Genomic DNA, 15,208 nt, shown 5'->3' with positions numbered 1-15,208 from the left:
AGCTCACTCTCTATAAATGTGAACCATATTTGGCTCTGAAAAGGCATTATACATTTTTACATTTGTGAAAATGGTAAACTTATGGGGAAAAATGATATTAAAAGGGTTACATTTACAAAATATTTTAATAAATTACCTTAAGAACACCCCGCACCACCAAGTTTACTTTCATATTTGTATTGTAAGTTCATCTTTTTTGACAGTTAAAAAACACTAGATGAAGATCATCCTATCTTACGTGAACATTTTAGTACATTAACTACACATCACTTTACCTTGAACAAAATGACAAAAATGGATATCACTTGTTTACTGGAGAATCTACTGAACAAATACAGGAATTGGAAATAAAATAAGAGAGAGTAACCTTAATAAAAATGTTGCAAAAAGTAGTAGTACAATTTATAAACCTCAATATCCTCTTTTTAGTGTTGATTTCAATCACGGGTTTTAAAAGAATTGTCAGTCTTAGCAATCTATAACAAGACATTCTTAATGTGAATTTACTTAGGTCTCACCAATATCAACCTAAAAGACATGTGATTGTGACTTTTCCCCATCAAACACAACCTAATATTTGCATCGCAAAATATTTTAAAAACACAAAAAAACAATGATACAAATATTCAGTTAATAAAGTGGAATGTGTGGATTTTGTAATAGATTAATTCAGTGATTCATCTTCACTTATTTCAGATCTTCCAAGACCAAAATCTGAAAACATCAGTTGTGCTGTCTCTATATTTGTGCTGCTGTGCACTTAATCACAATTGCATGGACTTTTTTCTCTATCTCATAACCAAACAGTGTGATTTTGATTGTAGTTAGGGATGTTCCATTTTTTTAAAAAGTTGAATAATTTAACAAATCCACTTGTCAGGTCAAAGTAAACAAGAATACCTTCATATATTAAGAAATTTGCAATTGATATTTATTTTATATCCACCCAATTTAGTCTTTTGACCTCTTCAAAACACTGCAAGCTTGGAGGCACATGAAATGTCACAAGAGTCAGTGTTTTGCTAAAAGCTGAGAAGATGCCAGGTGATTAATATCCAACCTTCCCCTCGTGGTGCACTGAGTTGTACACAAGAATGCACAACATAATTCAAGCAGGGTCAGGAAGATAAAACTCAAAAATGAAAAATTAAAGATCAATTAAATGACCATTTGGAAAAAAAGGGCAAAGATTACTCTCTCTTAAGACTAGTATAAATCTTTTCATCTTTACAAAGTCACTTAATGCAAGCAAAATTATATGCTGGGTACACCCTCACCCCCCAAAAAAATTCCAGTTGCAATCATTAAATATTTGGGGGAAATAATTGCCAAGTTTCAATGTTTTCAAAAAACACTCTTAAACCATCCAAGTACAGTTTTATAGCATGGTGAACATAATACAAGATTCACATGTCAGTTTGCTGCAGAAATAACATCTTTACAGTAAATACAGCACACACGTCTTATGCTCTGGTTTAAAGCATGTTGCACAGCATTTTACACATTACCATGAATTACATTTCAAGACAAGGTGAAGATTTTATACATTGCAGAAACTTTATACATTTTTTTTAAAATTATGGAAATAATTAACTCAAGATACACCATCTATTAAAATAAAAGATGTGAAATAGATTGCATACTGAATACTCAAGTATTTTGGAGGAGAGTTTCTAAAGACCGTGTAAGTTTTCAGAAAGGTGCTTTCATTTGTATAATTCAGGTTGATTTTCAATCTTGTTTTTATGATTGTTTTGTAATACAAGTTTCCTTTTTAACGGTCAAAACCTGAAATTTAAAGAGAAAGCTGGCATTGAGACTTGAGGTTTCTGATTTGGTGCAGTCGTGAATGAGAATATTCTGCAGACTAAATTTGTACTACAGCTTTCTCAGAACTCTGACAATTCTTGGATACATTTCATAAAATTACAACTGTTGAGCATTAAGCTTCTGACATTCTTCTTTTCAAAAATTAAAGTACCATTTTTATCAATTTTAAGCTCAGTTTAAGAGTAAAGCCAGAGTGCAATACAACTTATTCTGGATTTTGAAGTTATTTTGGGCAACTGACAAACAAAAAAAAGTTACATTGCAAGTACAGGTTGATAAGTTACCTTTAAAGGACATATAATATTAAAAATGGAAAAGCTATTGGTTTGTAACTCAAAATATTAAATGTTCACATTTCCATGCAGCATGTGTTTTAAGTGATATTAATAGCTTCAGGTCACTTTCTAAAATAAATAAGTCCAACTATAGATAGGCATGCCAGCGACCAACCACTCACAATTGTTCAGTTTGGCAACTTGACCACACAACACAAATAATTTGACAGTTTTGCAGGAAAATAACCATTCAATGTAGAGTTGAAAAAAAATAAAATCTCTGCAGCAAAGTGATCTACACTCTTGAAGAGCCAGTCTTATCAGCCTGTGGATAAGGGCAGGAAAATAGAATGCTCTGTACCAATAAAAACTGAAGAGAGGCTCTCTACACATTTTTCAGTTTCAGCTGTTTTACTGCAGTCCAGACCAGCAGACTAACAGAACTGCTGTGAAATATTTGACACAGGGGAGCAGAAAACACCTGATTCTAAATTAATGCTGGTGTGCAGACTTTATATTTGCGAGAGCATATATGTATAGTGTACTAGGTCAGTGAAAAGAAAAAAGGAAACAAATAAGGTAGTAGTGTACGACAACATGCTTTTGTGCAACTGCATGTGTTGTGCGCTTCTATACTGACAGCCATCATAAAAATGAAAAGTGCAAAAAAGAATAATTTATTTTTCATTCCCCAGTGAGCCACATACTGGTACTAAAGCATGTGCAAAACAGCTTTGCAGTTTGTGTTTCTTCTGATTTTCTCAACTTGGTGAATCTCCAGTATCATCAGTCTAAAAAAGCACCTGAGTGCTGAACTGCTAAGAACTGTAGCATAAATAAGCAGTAGCTGCACAATACAGATTTACATATACTACAACAGAAAAGTTTGGTAGTATCTGTGGCATCCTCATTTGCTGTACTTTAAGACATTTATTCTAGACTCTTTACAAAATAAAATATATATTTATATATATGGCAACAAAAATGTTGCTGATAAAGATCTGAGGAAATGAACTGAAAATATGGTTTTCAGAAACAACTTGACTGTAATTCTGTAACCTCACCCTTGAACCAAGTCTGAGTACGACAGGCTTCCCAGTTTATAGAAAAGCAGCAACAACTCACCTCAACACATTTAAAATGACTTTTGTTTACAATATACATGATGAAGGAAAGGGGGATAAAGGACAGATGATGCTCAAAACCATTAGTTTTGAAATACATATTTCTCAGTAGCAGCACTTTTTGCCATCATCCACAACGTGTTTTTCCCAAGCCAAGCAGATCCCCTGTTTGTCATCTAGAGGGAAAGCCTATTCCTCAGTTAGACCACATTGAGTCACCAGCTTCTGGCTTTTCAATATTATGCAAATACTGTATCTTCAGAAGTCCTAGAAAAAAAAGGAAAAAAGAATAAGCCAAAACACAAACTTCCTTCAGTTTTAATTTGTCAGATTAATTTTGTTTTCCGATTGGTCATGGTAAAGAAAAAGTCCTGTTCAATTACAGCAGTATGTGCGCGCATGCTCACGAAACTATAGAGCGATAAGGAAATGGTTCAAACACATTTTACTTGTAAATACTGCAGACGTACATTCGGAGTGAAAAGGATCATTTTTATAATTTTGCCAAAGCCTGTGTAATGTTGACTAGCAGGACAGAACAATTTTAGAACAACTAGGCAGTATGTAAGGAGCCTAAAGCAGGGAAGCATATGAGTGGTTCAACACAGAAACATTTTTAGAAGAAGCAGTCTTGGGATCACATGCCTCAATGTGCTTCAGAAATTGCTAGCTTTCTTGATATGCAAGTAAATAAATCACATGCCTAAAGTGATCACTGCACAGAGGGGAAAAGTTCAGTGTTAAGAATGCCTGAAACACGAGGGCCTGAAAGTGTGAAACTGGAAATGTTAGTCTGAGGAATCTTAACTTTTCTAGATGATACAATTTGATGTGAAGGGGAAAAACAGGAGCAAAGGTGAGCTATAAAGAGAAGGTTTTCCCAGAGGCTTAGCTCTGACTGTTGTTGTTTCATCCAAGTATTATCTCAACAATTAAAAAGTGTATTTGTTGCAATTCAGTGAGAACACAGATTGCACCTCCTTTTATTCATTACTTCGTACATGCCCTAACCTCACATTTTCAATGGTGGGTTACTTAATATGAATTAATGTAACAAACACTTTGGTGTCTCTATACCACAAATGGTATAGAGATTTTTGCATTCTAGGTGTTGCAGTGCCAGGGTATCATTTGTCTCACTCAACTCAAGAATGCTTATCCACTGTTTTGCCCAAAGTGTTGTTGCTTACCTGTGCAAGTGTGAGGTATGGATCAGCACTGATTAGTTTATCTTGAGATGTAGGTGTATGTCCGGGAGGGGGAGCGTGAGGACTCTGCTTGTGTGGCCGGGTCATTCAAGAAATCCCAGATGAGGATAGTGTCATCGTGCGAGCTGCTGACAATCTGAAACTCATCGAACTGCAGTCTGAAAACCCTCCCTGAATGTTCCTGTTGAATAACCATTTTTTGTCATAGTGGGAAAAATCAAATCTTTTTTTCTAATAAAGCATCTATAACATTTAAAACAAGAATAGTTCTAATATCTATCAAGTGAGGTTTTCTATTCACACAGAACAATGTATTTTTGTAAATGTCCGTTTCAAATGTCTATGCAAGCTGCCGCATAAACTACCTTTTTGAAGTATATTTAAAATATTTAAATAGCATGATTTGTGTAATAGTCTTATGTAAAGATAAAACATTTAACATTTCTAGCATTTTGCACTGTTTACAATTCATTTGCATCAATGCAATGTTCCTAAAAATTAAATGAAGTGATTGCATATAATCCCCTGAAAAAGGTCACTTTAGTGGGAAGCAGAATGAATACTACTAGTTTATTTTTGACAAAGCTGACAGTGGGGAAAAAAACAGATGCCAGAAATACCAAGCACTGGATTCCAGAAAACTGTCAGGAAGAAGTTTTCATCAACTCACCACAAGAGTCCGCAGACACAAAGTTCCTGCTGGTGCACGAGGATCCAAAGCAGCTACTAGATCCCAAACTTTAATTTTACTACCAACAGAAGACAGAGGACTTGGTTATGTAAAGGTTTATACAGTAAATCAAGTGCAAATGAAAATACAGTAGGTTTCCAAGATGAAAGCAATAATATAGAGCAGTATAAGAATTAGTAGTAGAAGACAAGGTGAAAGATTATTAAAAGACTTTGGCAATCATTGATATTATTGATACCCACCTCCTCTAATAATTTCTGAAATGCAATAATTAAATACATGTTTGACAGTTCACATAACACTCATTCACCCTAACAAGTGAAGATTCCTTGTGAATTAACTGCAGAAATAAATATTAAGCTCTCGTCCTGAACAAGAGCGCTCACTATAACTCTTAACTACCACCTACAAAGATTCATGACTGCTCAATAAACGTGAGATATACATCACCATCAAATAAATACAGCTTAAACTTTCTATAAAATGTAAAAAAATCATTAACACTGTCGTAAAAAGGGTGTGTCAATACTTGCATCTGAGGCTGTAGGTGACATGTCAGGATTGATAGTCCTGCACAAGAGTGCAGTTTTCAGGCAGGTCTGGCTATTTTTCTCCACTTGTGAACCAGCAGGTATTAATTGTTGGCTGGTGGCCTCTAGAAATGTAAAATGGCCTCTGCCTAAGCTGTTTTCTCTCTCCGACTGACAATTTCTTATTTTCCTTGAGTATAGAATTACATTGTGAAACATACCAAAAAGCTAAAAGATCTCAATAAAACTAAAATATATGCAACTTCACAGACTATTTCAGTAGCAGATGTAGTGAATCTCAATGCACTGAAAATCATGTGTTCCAAACTGGGGAACAAAAGGGGAAATTATTTAAAATGAATAATAAAAGTTTTGAACTCACCCATCATAAGCTCCACTAACTATTCTTTTATTGTCGAAGCGAATACATCGAACTAGTTCTTCATGTCCTTCCAGTACTCTTAAACATGCTCCACACTCAATATCCCACAACCTGGAGAGAAAGACATTTAAATATATATTTGATTTGTTTTTCTACTCTTCTCCAATCCCGTACCCTAAGGAAATTATGGAGAGCTGCGTGGACACAAAATCATTCAATTAAACAAAATGGCTTTAAAATATCATTTGGTCAAATGAAGCCCTCATGAGTACAATTACTCAAGAAACAGCATTCATATGACAACACTCTGAAACAGCAACAACTAGCAGTCATGTTAGAGGCAGAAAATGAAGTAACTGAAACAATCCTGGCATTAACAAGGGTGAAGAGCAGAACAAATCTTAACCGAGGTTTTATACTCTGTTGAGAACTGTAGAGTGACTCACACATTCTCACCTGATTGTGTTGTCTGAGGATCCACTAACTACGAGTCTGTCTCGGTATTGTAAGCACGCGATACCCCGTTTATGTCCATTAAGAGTTCGAACAAACTCACAAGTACTGGTATTCCATACCTGCATAGCAAAAGAATCAAAGCCAGAGAAAACCGAACCCCAGATTATCCCTTTTTAAGAAGTTAACATGTATTTTGCATTCACAAAACCAGAGCTGAAAAACGTGAACAATCTGTGACAGGGTTTACTCACTAATTAAGCTATAATCCTATTATGCAAATCTATTTAAGAAAAAATTACAAGCCACCAACTGTAACCATCTGCAAATGTCAATTTATATTTAATCTGATTTGTCATTGTACTCATGTTGCTAATTTAATGCCACTGCTTTGCAGGGGTGGGCTGGGGTATCAAACTGGTGATCACCAGGGTAAGAAACTCTATTCACAGACAAGGTGGATTTGGTGTTTACTAGGTTAGGAACCCTGTTTTCTTTGTTAAGCAAGTTTCCAAAACATTTGCAGGTTCTCTTACCTTTATAGTCCTGTCCCCAGAGGCAGAGACAATGTATTTATCATCAAAGTCCACCACGTTAACTGCTGCGCGATGCCCCACTAGCACCCTTCTAAGAGTAATGTCTGTGGGGGAGGCCATATCCCACACTGCAATGGACCGGTCCTTTGAACAAGTTACCATCATGCCGTTATTGAACCGGAGATGTAGTACTGCCTCACAGTGATGGATTAACGTGTTTAACATCTCACCAGTGTTCACGTCCCAAACTCTGGAACAAAAAGAACAATAACAGCCTTGCTTTGTTATTTGCATGTTCATAAAATCTTGTACTTCAACATTACGCTGAGCTGTAACATTTCCCTAATGATCATTCTATTATGACAAACCACTAACATATCTTCTGATCATCTCATTCTGCTGCCAGAAAATATAATTCTAAAATGCTGCTGATCAACAGTGTGGTTTCTGCTACTTGATGCTAAATCAATGAGAAAAATATTTTACAAAATACAGATGCAATATTAACTTTTTTAAAGCACTTTCTCGACTCCTGTATATTCTTTTTCAGAGTAAAACATAAAGCCATAAACTATGCAAAAACCTAAATATTTTTTTTATTATACGTGGATGAGGTGGGGATCAAAATTTAAATGGTCTTTCATAACACCATCGCAGCATGTTACTTATGAGTCCACAAAAACTATGAGTCTGAAGGCACGGTAAAAATATCCCATACCTGACGGTGGAATCTGAAGATCCAGTGATGATCACTCTCTCATCGTATTGAAGACACAACACTGAGCCCGTGTGTCCCGTAAGAACTCGCTTACATTCTAATGTATTCTTATCCCAAATCTGGAAAACAAAAATGCAAAAACCTTTCTAAGGTAGGTAATTGTTAAAAACAATATAACAGAAAAAGAAAATTTACATAACCCGTGTTCAGAAGTATTCATGAATGAACACTTGCCTTTATAGTGTTGTCTCGAAGACCGCTCACAATCTTCTGATCATCATATTGAAGGCAATAGACCCCTTTGCTGGTTTCACTGCGGCAGTGGATGCGCTGTAAACTATGTCTTCCACATCTCCAATTGGACTCTATTGTCTAAAAAGCAATGAAGGCTTTTACTGCTTTTACTGCTCAGAGCCTCTACGTAAGGTAAGGACTAACTAAGGCAAGATATTAACAGGTCATGGCTTTACATTAATAACTATAATAGAACATGAAGCTTAAAGGTCTGATTGTATACTACTGTAATCAGATGCATGCCCATTTAAGCCATAAAGAGGAACCATGGACTTAATTATTAATATGGTTATCAAATCCCTCACAGTCTGTAGGGAAAACTGAGAAATCTCATCTGTCCTAAGATTAAGTTAGAGTTATGTATGGATTAATTCCATTAAATGGAAATAAAACAGCCATTTCATAGTAAAAATGACAAACTGATAGCTTTTTAGGATAAAACATAACATTCCAAGCTGGGCCATGTTAGAGAATATTTCTTCTCAACATTAAGAAAAGCTTTTTAATCAGTTCAGAGAATGAAATGTCATTTAACTTGCAACTGCCATTCCTTGAAGGGAGTCACTGTCTACTTACTTTCCTAGTTCTTCATTTTAAGATTAGTTTCATATTAAAAAACTCAGGTACTAGGCTACAGCTCCTACATGATCCTGCAGGTGATGCATTTTCTGAAAGGGCCTGCTTTCAGAAATTATGTACCATTGACGTTTTGCTGGTTACTATGGATTAGAAAATGAAAACACTGAGATAAATGCTTTGTTAAACATTATTAATGTATATGAAGATAAATACAATACACAACTTACATGTTCTGTTAAAATTTGAAATATAAAGAAATATACATTGCAGGTACATTAAATTATAATCCCAACAGAAACAAGTAAAACCTCAATTTGGAGTATATATGCAGTTCTTACTTCAATGTCCTGTATTATTTTAGGATAAAGTGCTCTGTAAAAGGAATTGGGTGGTGTCGTCCCATCTGGAGGTTTATTTTTAAAAAGATACTGGCCCCTACAAGAACAAAAACAAACAAGCAAATAATGACTAATTTTCCCTAGGAAATAAATCACAAAAGACTTGTTACATCTTGTTTCAGCACTGCTGCAGCCTTGTGCTCAATTCAGCATGAAGGAAATCTGCTCCAAATGTAGACAATTTAAATCTGACAAACAGCCAACAATTATTACTGTGACAATAGTCAGCCTTTTGCAATGTGATTGATCAAAATGCTCTTCTCTGCAGTATTTGAAAGAAATTTTAATGGCTTGACATATTAAAAATCCATGTGTTCTTTTCCCTTCTGAAAGGCACAGTCTATTTAAGGAGGTGCTTGATGACCTCTCTTCAGGGGACACAACTTTACTAACCGCAATGCTGATTGACTGCTAATTCATTCATTTCATAAAATGTAATATTGGTCAACAGCTTCTTCATCTGACTTTTCTGAAGAAGAATCTTCCTATTCTAACGTTAAAGGTACAGTAACTACCAAAAGTATTTTTAATGATTACACATATAACTAACTGCTTTCTTCCTGTTTCAGACACACACATAGGGATAACAATGAAACTCTTTGAATGCCAATTTGGAATTAGCTGATTTTTTTAAAAAAACTCGTCTGGCAACCTCTTCTGTACTGCTAGGAAGAGAACGAGACAAATGGACATGCTCATCCAACACATCCACCTGCGGATGAATATTTTTTTCATCCTTTGACGCACTGCAAGCTCCACAGCTCCTGACAAAAGAGGCAGCGCTGAGGAGAAGCGCGCGCCTCTCACTGATGTCACTGCCAGCCTGCAGGCGCCTGGCAAGTCTGAGAGAGTCTTGTCCAACTACTCCCAACTCTCCCCCAGCTGCACTGTCAATCTGGAGCTGCCTCCTGGAGAACCCCAGTCTCTGGCTCATGACAGACCTAGGCTCAAGGTAGTGGCGACTGGATCCTAGAGATCAACTGTGCTCAGTGAGCTCCTTCGTGTGTTGAGCTACACAGGAGTCCCTTCAATATCTCTTATACCCATTTCAAGGGGGAGGTCAAATTCCAGACAGGGCAGTTTCAAACTCAAGATTTTTTTTAAATCAAATGCATGTTGTTCAGAAATGCAAGATAGCTATTTTGTTTCTCATCTCCACAAAATTGCTGCACTGGGATGCAAATTTAAAACATGCAATTTGATTACTTTAATCAGAAGATATCTCCCTTGGAATTATATACACTGAAGGAAATTAATGCCCAAGATTAACACTGCTGAATAATTATTATGGAAATTATCAATGAAGCCTTAAGTGATAGCAGTTCTAATCAGCATCTAACAGTATAACAGTATAATGTTGCATTCACACAACATTTTTCACTAACAGATGTTTAAATTCTATATAGGTTGTAGTAGATTACAAAATAATTTATCTTAGACACTTTCCTACAGTTAATAGCAAATCTGATGTTGAAAAGCCAAAGATGATGTAAATTAGAACTCGTTCATATAGTATTTCCATAAAGTCACTGTTGTGATTTAAAATATGATAAACTTTTCTGTTTTTAACAGTAATTTAGCATGAGAAATTTCAATCAGAAATTTAGCAAATACACTAATCACACTGAAGACAGCCCTCACAATAACATTTATATACTTGGCATTAAAAGAAACACTATGCATGCATTTAGAAAAATAAAGCAAATGGATTTTGGATCGAGTTAATCTTTCGGCACAATTTTAATTGATAATGTGACTGTTATATATGTGACTGTTGCATAAGCACTAAATAACCTCAATAGTGAACTTTTTTTAAAAACACTTGTTGGGCTCTTCATAAGTTTAACAGGACATACATACATAATTAAATTGTGCTCCTTTAAGAAAAATATAATACACTGTTAAAATAAAGTAACAAACGTAAGAAATAAAATGTACAAAATTAACTGGTGGCAAAATTCAGAAGAGTAAATTATGGTGGTCATTTCTAAACACACTACTAAAGAGTGAGTGAAAGTAAATTTGCTTATCTAATTTGTTTGCTTTGGTACTTTGCTTTCACAATTTTTGCTTTTTTTCGCATTTTTGACCTATAATGTTTGGGAAAAAGAGCAGTAATTAAAAGTGTAAAAAATGTCAAAGTTTCAGTATGGATGTTAAAATGCAGATTATAAAGCCAATCCATGGAATCCAGTGAGATTCTGGTTGATATCGGACATAGTTATTTCTTTATAAAATTCTTTAAAATGGTGATCATGTGCAAAGCATCAGTATTAGAGCTACTGTCAAATACCCAATGATCCTCTTACATATCCATCATGGATACAAAGTGCTATCAGGAACACTGTGCTCAAACAAATCCTTTAAGACCTTTTCTTAGAGCACTCTTCTCAGATACTGAACCATAGCATTAAATCTGCAATACAAAAACAAAGCTCTAAAGTATCTCACACAAAAAATCAAGTAAACTATGACTATGTCTTCAGTTTTTCAACCTTTGGAAAATGTGGAATCAAAACTGCTTTATGTCTCCTTTGGCATTACCTAATGGGACTAAAATACAGATCAAGAAGCCCTGTCATAACAAATGCTTCTTCTCCAGCTGTGATTTTTAAACAGATGTAAGTGCGAGATGTACACGGCTCTCAATGTTACCCCCCTGAATGCAGAAATGACAAATCTCAACTCAAGGCTAGTCAAGAATATTTCAGTCACTTTGTAACCATAATCAGCCTTCAATAAAGCAATTTTGAAGTAACACTGTGGCACAATCAGTATTTGAATATTCATATATCACTGCAGGTTAGAGGATCCATCCAGCACACTGGAATGTGCTATACAGGATGTGCCTAAATTAGTTTCTGCTTCATAAGGCCTTATGATAGTGCCATGCCTTACCATCCTCTTCTCTCTGCTAGTCCTCTCCACAGAGAGTCTGTTCTGACCATCCTCTCAATCAGTTTCTTCCATAGCATGCCATCTGAGGTAACTCTGTACCACTCCTTGCACACCAGCTCCGCTGAACACAATGATCTGGCATCAAGGTAGGATAAGATATTTTCTGCAATGTGATCCAAGCCTCGTGCTGAAAAACAAAGAACAGCAAACGCATTGCCTCAATCAAGACCAATTGAAACATTCCCCAGTCTGCTGCCCTTCCACCTCAATCCTTCCCAGATGGGTCATTTCCTAAGGCAATATTACAGACAACAAGCTTAATTATACCGTATCCATTCATTTTTTCCCCAAATACACCTCCTGGCATATCTGAAGAAGTCAACTAAGTGAACAAATGACCAGCGGAAAGTCTCTTCTTGCAATACAGCAGACAGCAGAACACAGAAGGAAAGGCAAAAGACACATGCACTACCATGCTTGAGGCCATCTGGATCTTGTGCAGCACAGACTGTGGAAAATCTCATGATTTTATACAACATGGTTCAAAAATCACTTGAATAGCTCACAAAAATGCCAGGGGACAAAGGTGCCCTGTGTCACAACAAAACCAGCCACAAGTACTAGTCACCCAGATTGCACACAAAAACATAATATGCAACTTCCATATCCCCTCTCTGTAAATGGGATCACTTTCTTAATGTAGGCATGACTTTTGTACAACGCAAGGCAACAGTCATGTTTAATTCCTTTTAAGTTGAGCAGGTCATCAGCTGCCTTTCTGTTCTGTATTCTTACACTTGGTTGTGACGAATTAGTTCAGAAACACTGTACATGAGTTTTGATTAGCTTTGGATCCCAAGGAACTTAATAATCTCATGATTTTTAAGTGTTGCTTAAGGAGTTGGATTGTCTTCATACTATAGTCCTTTTTATCCTGTGAGCCTGTAACAGATCACAAGGGTCTGAAGTGTCATGTTTCATATGATTTCATCAACTGAAAAGGCTACTTTTTTTGCCTTTGGTCTAAAAATGTGTATACGACATTTGTAGAACCCCTTTAAGTTTCTTATAGGAACAAGATGTTTAAATCAAGCACATCTTAAATCTTTGCAAGCCAAATCAAAATATTAAGGTTCAGTCAAGAACATGAATCTGAGACCTCATGTTCTTCAACCACAGAGGGCCTCGTAGTTGCAGTAGCGCAGAAGCACTGAAATGCAGAAGAATGAATTAGGCTTTGGCAGGTCTCAATCACGTGTTAGCTGACGGAGGGACACTGGTCAAAGAAGCCATCATCTGACTTACAGTTCATCCTGTTCTAAACAATCAAGCTGTGTCTCCTTAGTAAAGCATTTACCATGAAATGGTTCTGGAACTATTCTAATTAGTATTATAACTAGTTATAACTCAGAAACACCATAATGTCATTTGAGCGGTTTAAAAAATTGAATTTTTAATACACCCATGTCAAACACTATAATTCCTTAATTCCTTATAATTCCTTTTTCAGCAATTTGTGGAATGTTAAAAAGATGGCGATACAGACATAAAAGTCAATGCTGAGACAGGGTGGTTGATGCAAGAGTTATCTTTTTTTTTTTAGTTTTGCTTATTTTAGCTCATGCATCACACCAAATTTGTTACTGAAAACAAATTACTGTGCAAATCAAAATACAATGGCAAAGTGGCTGATGTCGAGCACACCAAAAGAAAAAAGGATCCATGATGATTCGGGCAAACAGCACCTTGAAGAAACTGCTCTTCACTGAACAGAACTGAGTTCAAAATCGGTAAAGAAGTTAAGATGTTAAGATGCCCCTGGCTGTGCTGGTAGATGCTATGATCATATTTTTCAATGTTTCATAATTCAAGCATCAGATTTTTAATGCAATATAGTTTGTTATCTGTGTACATAAAAATATACTGGAGGTACTTTAGGTTATAATGTTTAAAATGGTGGTTTGCATGTGTGATTCATCTTCAAAAATATGGGGGGTACTGGTTTTTACCAGATCCGTGTGCGAATCCCCTTAAAGGTCACTACAAACAATGCAGTCAAGTGAGAAGATGTGATGTGCAAGTTGGCAGAGATCAGGAACTGCTGCTCAAGGTAATGTTATAGATCATATCCATGAACAATTCACCTTCTCTATAAACATGTGATTCAACAAAATGGACAAGTCTCTCGTGCTCACTCAATTCTAATTACTATTAAGATTATCCATTAGAAATGAGATGACACAGAATAAGTGAGTATGTCTCGATCAAAGTAAAAAAGAGGCCCAAAAACTTTACACCCAGTACAGTAGAACTGCCTGCCTATTAAGTATTAATACAATAATAAAAGCTACATTTACATTCAAACTAGGTTTTGAATTTAGCTTATTCATTTTACCATTACAGTCAAACTTGTTAACATAACCTGCCAACCTTTGGCAGGAAAGTAAAGTAGTCTGCCAAGAGACTACTTTACTTTCCTGCCAAGGATATTTAAAGTATGAATGACCACTTGTCTATTGCAAACAAGATCCTCAATTCTAGCGTAACAGAACAACCCCAATACTGTATATAGCTTCGCCAATGTGGAACATTTTCATCTGTATGAAAAAAAACTGTTGCTGACAGAACTGCAAAACAAAAGACATCTCAAAGAAACAATGCTCCATCATCAAATTTCACTTTTTAAAAAATTAAAATTTTAACAAGTAAAAGAAGCTAGCAATTCACACATTAACTCTGTAGTTAACATAATATTTTCTTTAGTCATTTACAGTGCATTTAAAACATGCATGTCAGAGAAAAAAAAGTAAAATTATGAAGAGACCACTTGTGTTGAAAGTGAGCATATGTTCAAAGTCCCTTGAGTATCCCTTAATGTTAAACTGAGAAATCACTACTGGGAACACAAATAAAACATTATAACCCTTTTCAGGTCACAGAAACAATTCTAAATCACTTCTTAAATCAGGGCCAAATAAACTAACCATTTACTAAAACAAGCTCATTCCTACTCAAACATGACAAACATTCGCCTATGTTTTTAATGAAAATCATGTTTCTGCTTATTTCATTTACAGTTTAAGGAAAGACAGAAGTTAGCTGGCCTCACATGGTAACAAAACCTCGAGTTATTTATAGGTCCTGACCTAAAATATGACACTTCAATAGTTGCAACATTTCCCCCCCAATATAAAAGAAAATAGTCTAACAAAAAAAAGAGCAAGGAACAACGAAAAAAAAATCAATATAAATCCAGAGGGAACATTGTAACTTATAGCCTCTCCTCCTACAG

General features: G+C 35.6%; 1 protein-coding gene across 3 annotated transcripts in view; it reads right to left on the bottom strand.

Annotated features, from left to right (window-relative positions):
• Nucleotides 1–109: 109 nt before the first annotated feature.
• LOC148834988 (F-box/WD repeat-containing protein 1A) overlaps nt 110–15,208 on the bottom strand; it is a 41,687-nt gene continuing 26,588 nt past the window's right edge. For all 3 annotated transcript variants that reach the window (XM_088916357.1, XM_088916358.1, XM_088916359.1), the window contains 10 exons: nt 11,917–12,103; nt 8,959–9,055; nt 7,982–8,119; nt 7,748–7,866; nt 7,030–7,279; nt 6,497–6,615; nt 6,041–6,151; nt 5,108–5,186; nt 4,420–4,618; nt 110–3,496 (listed from right to left, as the gene is read on the bottom strand). In XM_088916357.1, coding sequence (XP_088772483.1) covers nt 4,457–4,618; nt 5,108–5,186; nt 6,041–6,151; nt 6,497–6,615; nt 7,030–7,279; nt 7,748–7,866; nt 7,982–8,119; nt 8,959–9,055; nt 11,917–12,103 — 1,262 coding nt within the window. In that variant the 3' untranslated portion in view covers nt 110–3,496; nt 4,420–4,456. The remainder of the gene's footprint in view (nt 3,497–4,419; nt 4,619–5,107; nt 5,187–6,040; nt 6,152–6,496; nt 6,616–7,029; nt 7,280–7,747; nt 7,867–7,981; nt 8,120–8,958; nt 9,056–11,916; nt 12,104–15,208) is intronic.

The sequence above is a fragment of the Atractosteus spatula genome, chromosome 5 (genome assembly GCF_055471065.1).
Source record: "Atractosteus spatula isolate fAtrSpa1 chromosome 5, fAtrSpa1.hap1, whole genome shotgun sequence".
Lineage (NCBI taxonomy): Eukaryota > Metazoa > Chordata > Actinopteri > Semionotiformes > Lepisosteidae > Atractosteus > Atractosteus spatula.
The sequence above is the reverse complement of the archived record's forward strand: the minus strand, read 5'-3'. Positions and strand labels throughout refer to the sequence as shown.